Source organism: Etheostoma spectabile, chromosome 5, assembly GCF_008692095.1.
Source record: "Etheostoma spectabile isolate EspeVRDwgs_2016 chromosome 5, UIUC_Espe_1.0, whole genome shotgun sequence".
In the NCBI taxonomy this organism is placed as follows: domain Eukaryota; kingdom Metazoa; phylum Chordata; class Actinopteri; order Perciformes; family Percidae; genus Etheostoma; species Etheostoma spectabile.
Window position 1 is genome coordinate 14,671,093 of NC_045737.1, and position 6,883 is coordinate 14,677,975.

Here is a 6,883-nt window from a genome sequence, read left to right on the forward strand (position 1 = left end):
GATGGATGGATGGATCTTTCTATCTATAGCAGCTGAAAGCTTCACATCAGATCAACCGGAGGTACCAAACTGAGCCAGAGGAGCTGGAGGTCATAAAACAGCTGAGGGCCGAGGGCAATGCCCTGTGTCATCGGATGGAGGAGGAGATGCAGACCCGGAGGAAACAGAGCCAGGAGCTGGCCACTAAGCTCCAGGCTGAGGCCGAGGTCAGTCAGGGCCTCCGATCTGAACTTACCAAGCTCAAAGAAGAGCAGAAGGACGAGACCGGGAAGCTTGCCAAGGAGACTCTCTCCATGATGATGGATGATAGCTGATGGAGGAGACCACATACTGAGGAGAAGCTTGAGAAGAAATAAAGAAACTCAGCCTAGAACAACATGTAAGATAGATCTATAAAAAGTAAATAAAGCATTAAAAATTATAACATTTTGCCTATTTTCTTGTCTTTTTTAATCGTTTAATATTTTTTGTTGACAACATCCCACTTGTGTTAGGTCTATACTGGACTTGTTTTTAAAAGAATCTATTAGAAATGAAACCTTTAACTCAAAGTCAAAGTCCTTTGACTCAGATAATAAGTTTATTTGATATATCACTTTTCACAGACAGAGTCACAAAGTGCTTCACATGATACCGTTGCTAAAATAAAACTAAAACAGTAAAACAATTCAAATAGATGTAAAACGCCTAGGTAATAAAAATTACAAAGCTTTAAAAACACAAACCAAGCCAAGCCACAAGAGTGCAGCCACAAATCTATGGAAAGATTTTTGTACACAGTTTAAAAGGCCCCTTTTCTTTACATTTGGATTACACATTCTGTCCATCACAAATGTAGAAATAACTCTGCAACACCTCCTTCTCATTAAGTGGGAAGATTTAGTTTGCAAATCACACACCCACACCCACGAGAAATGTCCTGTCAATCAACACACAGTGAAAGAGGAACAGTCGACTTGCAGTGACATAATGGATGAACACAAACAATAAACCTGCTAATTGCTCAGTCATTAATTATCTGGCAGCTTTACAATGCGGCCCTTTGGATCAGAGAATTGAAAACAATCACTCTTATTACGCCTCTGCAAACAACTGCGCACTTGACCTTTCGAAATCAATGAAAGCAGCTCGGTTGGCATTTTGCAGAGCTGCCAAAAGGAAACTGTTCCCACCTCTGGGAGCTCTGAACAAAGTCATTTGGCAGCTGTGAGATTAATATGGTTTGTTGATAATATATGCACATCCAGTATATCTAGTACATCTAATGTAGGCGATCCACTTTTCACAGTTGATCAACTAGCTGAGAAACCCTAGTGTTTATCATCAATGTATACTCATGTATAATGGCTTAACGTCATAGAAAAATAAAGACTGCATAACCATCTTTGCGTTAACAATGGCGTCTGCAGTGGTTTTAGGGTGAATTTCTATGCATAAATCTATGTTTTTCTTGCATCAATGTATGGTGGAAATGTCATGTTATTTTCGGCTTTAAGCATAATAGCTTCACCTTCTTCCCATTTAATGTGAGATTTAAACTATTGACTTTGCGGTTGCTTACAGAAAACACCTATTTTACCTGAGGTATTATTGACTCTATGAGTCATGTTCTAGCAGTTGAGTCTAAATAAAAGTACTCCGCTATTTTTAGTTTTTTACTGGGGGTGGGCGGATGTGTGCCTTACATATGGTAATATCTGTCCAGGAATTGCAACAAAAAAAAAACATTATCTAAATAGCTTCAACAGCTGCAATATTATTAACCAAATCCAACAATGAGGGTAAATGTTCATGAAACCCGCCTCATACAACCATTCTCTAACTCTAATTAACCAATCAGGAACCGCAATTTGGCCGCTGGTACTAAACAATTAGTCAAACGACTAAATTAACTAGCAACTAGTTTGAAATAAAGTTAAAAACATCTACTGGTTCCAGCATCTCAAATGTAACTATGTCTTAGGCATTTAAGAGTACACAGGTGACATAACACAGCTTACAAACCCATAGCATATATCCGTATACATGTACAAACAAACAGTTAACATTTAGTAACACACACACAGTACTTAGTATTTATACACAGAACATACACACCATGACTATTGCCTGATATTGTACAATCCACCACATTTGTTTCATATGCCCCTTCAACAAAAAGCCAGAAAGTTGAATATTGCATGTATAGACAACAATTAGTTATTTGTAGTCCTAAAGTACATCAATTAAATCAGTCTAGTATCTGCAGTCCTCACAGATTTGGTCATTCCCTCTGAGTGTGACAGACGCGCCAACAGCTACACAATTTGTGTCACGCAGTGTGTGCAAATGCACACAGCCTTATCCTGTTGTACAATTTAACAAATGACTTAACAAATGTAATCTCACTTAACTGAATAAAAAGCCTTTGCTTGCCACAGGCCAGGATTTATTATGAATAAAACATGAGCCAACCCCTCCGCCCCTTTAATATCAAAAGAGAAAATACCCTCCTTTGCAGCTAACATTGTGATCTGTGTCTCTTTACAGTACAATGGCACACAAAGACAAACTGCTTAATATTCAATCTGAAATCCCATTTGTTTAATAGCTGTGGTATGCATAGCGCAGCTTTGAACATCTTTAATGCATAAATTTAAAACACAAATGTTTTCTGAGGCTTTGTGTTGGGACATGATAAGAGGAGCTTTTTTTCTGCTGTTCACCCCGGGCGTCAGGCGGAATTTTTACTGCTTTTGATTCTAAAAGACAATTTTGATAGAGTAAAATTAAAACATTCTGACTGCAGGGTTGCAAATAAGTCAAAACTGAAATGCATTTCTTCTGTATGTCGTACACAGTCACTAGTGTAGGGCAATCGCAATGTCGAGTTGCGCAACAAACACGCAAAAGGCTGCGATGTTGCCAGCCAGCCAGCCACTTCTGATACTCTTTCATCTAAATAAAGAAATCCCTGTGTGCAACATCGCAGCCTTTTGCGTGTTTGTTGCGCAACTCGACACTGCGATTGCCCTACACGTCCGTCCATCCGTCTGCCCGTCGTCCGCCCGCCGGATCAAGGAAAAACTACTCGTCTGATTTTAATTAAACTTGGAACAGTGTAGTATGGGTCACAGAAGAACCCATTCTGGAGTGGAGCCGAACCACAGGGGCAGGTACAAATTTGTTTTCACTTTAGTTACCATTTGCGAGGGGATTTATGCTGCATTCATGTGGTGTTGGAATAATCCTGAAAAATGAGTTCCCGACTAGAACAATTCCTGTAAACATAAATGTCGGAAGGTTGACATTGGAAGCTAAGGCATGCTGGGCATGCTGGGCTTGCCTTGGCGGCGGTTTGCACTCTCCGACTGCTCTACTAGTTCTTTTTTATTGGTGCCTTTTTTGTTCAGTTCAAAAGTTCAATTTAGTAATAGGACTTCAGCCAGCATTATAACAAACACTGGCACGCCACAGGGATGTGTCCTCAGCCCCCTCCTCTACACCCTGTTCATCCACGACTGTCGCCTCCCACGACTGTGTCACCTCCCACAAGGACAACACCATCCTAACTGACTAACTGGCGGGGACGAAGCAGCCTACAGGAGGGAGTTGGCCAGTCTGATGTCATGGCGTGAGGACAACAACCTCACCCTCAACAGGGACAAGACAAAGGAGATGATAGTGGCTACTGTACATCCGGGAGCTCGAGAGGGTGAGCAGCTTCAAATACCTGGGCGTCCACATAACCTCACTCGGACACTTAACACCACATAGCTGGGAAAGAGGGCTCAACAGCGGCTGTATTTTCTGGAAGAGGCTGAGGATGTTTGGCACGTCACCTAAGACACTCAGCAACTTCTACAGCTGCATCGTTGAGAGCATCTTGACCAGCTGCCTCACCGCTTGGTACGGCGGCCATACTGCTGTTAGGGACCGCAAACGCCTGCAGAGAGTGGTTCACACTGCAGGGAAGATCAGCAGGACTCCCCAGCGCATATGAGTATATACAGTATATAATGATATAATAATGTTGAATATCACAATAACCATATTTCTGTCAATAAAGTAACAGATATTAAAGTATACTCCGCTCACCTTTTTTGCTGTTATTAGTATACTGCTATACAACAAATTGTTTGTTAAATAAAAAAGAAATGAAACAAATTCAAGTTCAAAGTTGAACAAAACATGTACACCCTGTACAATGACATCCTTGCTGTCCACAGAATGTCGAATTTTAAAGGCAGCATGTGAAAAACAAAGCAACAATGATGATGATGATGATGATGATTGATGATGATTTAATAAACCATGCAAATGTAAATAGTGTGAGTTAAGAATGTGCAAACTGGAAAAATGTAGCAGTTTATTACAGTACATTTTAGTGAACATGTCTTGTTTTATTGTTTATTTACTTATGCAACATTTACCTACTTGTTTCCTTTTGCATCTTTTTTTTCCTTTTGTTGTCTTTTTGCTGTTATCACAACAAATGAACTTTTTTTTATGCGACTGTAAAGAGATGTTTAAATGTGATAAATTATCTGTTATAACAAGAAAGCTTTTTGGTTAAAACAGAATTCGGTTAACTTGTCATGGTGGTAGCAGTGCCCTGAAACATATTTAATGGTGTTGATTTGATTGTTTTGCTATCCAGGTGGAGTGCGGCGTATAATGCCAATCCCATAACGACGGGTGACTAATATGAGGGCTTATGGATCACTGCCGAAACTCATTACCCTCACTGTTTAATACCGTGCCTGCTCAGAATTAGAGGTGTCTGATGTTAGGATCAATTTCAAATTTCAAAAGTACACAAATGTCATATTGTTCTAAATGGTGTACGTCCATGGTACAAACAAAATATAGGCTTTCAGAACATTGCTAAAAGTTATTTTTCTCTTTTGGAGAGCAGGTGGTTACATATGTACTGTTTACAGACCCAGGGGCGTAACTTTGTGTATAATATGGGGGGGGGGGGGGGGGAGATCTCCCCCTATTTTGCGAGGCTGTTTTTTTCCATCATTGGTGGAACAAATTGTAACCGGGGGTCCTTGGGGTTCTTTCAGCATCAAATACCCTCATTTCCTGCATTCTGGTGAATTCTTCAACAACAATTCGTGCCTTTTCTGTTTCAAGTTATGGTGAAAATGTATTAATGTATGTATAAATATTAGTATTATTAATTAATCAATTAATCAATTAATTAATCTCCTGTATTGTTCAAAACATTGCACTGGCCAGTTGGGATTATTGGGGGGGGGGGGGGGGGGGGGGTGGGGGGGGGGGGGTTATTGAAACTTTTTTTATGAGCCAGCATTCATTAACAAACTCCCTGTATTCACTCATATTCATAGAGCCAACGTGTGTATAGCCTCTAAAGTCAAGCTTTAATAAGATAACCCTCTTTATTGGGGTTAATCAGCTTAAACCGCTCACTGCCGTCCTGTGTGGCACTCCTTCCCCAGACAGGTCGGAAAGTCACTAAGCCAATTTCATTTCCTCTTGGATTACTGGATTTGGAGAGAGGGAGGGGAGGGGGTGCAAATCTGAATATTAGCCAACGCAGTAACTCTCTGTCGCACAGAAAAGCAACAGGAGGGGAGGTGAATTCCCATTGGTCGAGTGTAGGAGGAGTGTTATTTAGTCTTTACTGTTAATGTGATACGGAGGGCAACTCCTCTTTGATCACTGCTCTGTCAAACTGCAGAGAAAACCTTTCAGTGTGCTTTGATGTTTGTACTCATTCCATAATTAAAAAGTACATACTTAATTGCTAAAACTAACTAAATATAATCGTGCAGGTAGGATTGTGAAAGTGATCTACTTGCAAGGTGCACGAGAGGCAGTCAGAAGGACCAAAGAAATGTGATTTATCTAAAACTGCATGACCATGCAAATTACATTCATGACCACATGAAGTTTGTGTGAACACTGCCAATCATAATGCATGGGATATCCTGGTGACCAAGGGGTTCAAGACGCTGACGATGTCATTCCGAGCTGGGGACCTTTGTTGCATATCATTCCCCATCTGTCTCTCTCCCCTCATTTCCTGTCTGCTCTGCATACTATGTAAAGAAAAGCTAAATGTCCACCTTGATAAATATTATTTTAACCTATTTAAATATTCTAAACAAAGTGATGTCTGACAATCCTGATGAAGGCCACAAGCTGAAACATGTTGGTTACATAATACAGTTGTTCTTAACCTTAAAAGGGTTGCTAGTCTTACTTTGCCAGATCATCCACATACTGCAGAGCAGAGGAGGCTCTGGCTAGTCCACACAGCATTCTGGGATGGAATGTGCTCTGGTTTATTGGCATTTCTTTAAACCAATCACAATCGTCAAGTGTTGCACTAAACTCAACACAGTAGCTGTAAAAATAGTGGTGAGAGAAAAGTCAGATTGGACAGATAATGTAGCTGGCTGTCTCAATTTACCCTGCAGAGATCTGAGGAGCAGTTAACCATAGTCCTCATCATAAGTCCACTAGAGATAAAATTCAAACCCAAAGAAAGCAGAAATAAATGGACATCGGCGAAAATGCATGCATCTGGCGGAATTTCCCGCAACACTGGAGCAATCCCAGAAGTGGAACGTCGAGGATATGCTGTAGACTACTTGAGTGTTGACAATCCAATAAAAAGGAGAGGACAGTAAATAATAAGGGTGGAAATCTCTTGGCACCTCACGGTTCGATTCCGATTCAGAGGCCAACGTTCGATTCTAAACAGATTGTCAATGCAAATGCAACATCCCTTCCTAGACAAATCTTAGATTTTGACATATTCGTCACACACAAGTTTTAATGAAATGTTTTGTCTACAGAGGTTTTTAGTTTGTAGTCATTCCATGCTTAAGCCTTAAACATGCTTGTGAAAGTCACCTTCTCTCTC

At 40.5% G+C, this 6,883-nt stretch overlaps 2 protein-coding genes across 3 annotated transcripts in view; one reads left to right on the forward strand and one right to left on the reverse strand.

Moving 5' to 3' along the window:
• LOC116690324 (RUN and FYVE domain-containing protein 1-like) overlaps positions 1–366 on the forward strand; it is a 3,527-nt gene extending 3,161 nt beyond the window's left edge. Inside the window, exon 2 of the mRNA XM_032517207.1 lies at positions 174–366. Within this exon, the coding sequence (XP_032373098.1) occupies positions 174–314 (141 nt within the window). The 3' untranslated portion in view covers positions 315–366. The remainder of the gene's footprint in view (positions 1–173) is intronic.
• Positions 1–6,883, reverse strand: part of rasgef1ba (RasGEF domain family, member 1Ba) — a 119,631-nt gene that overhangs the window by 74,069 nt on the left and 38,679 nt on the right. The gene's annotated exons all lie outside the window — the stretch shown is intronic.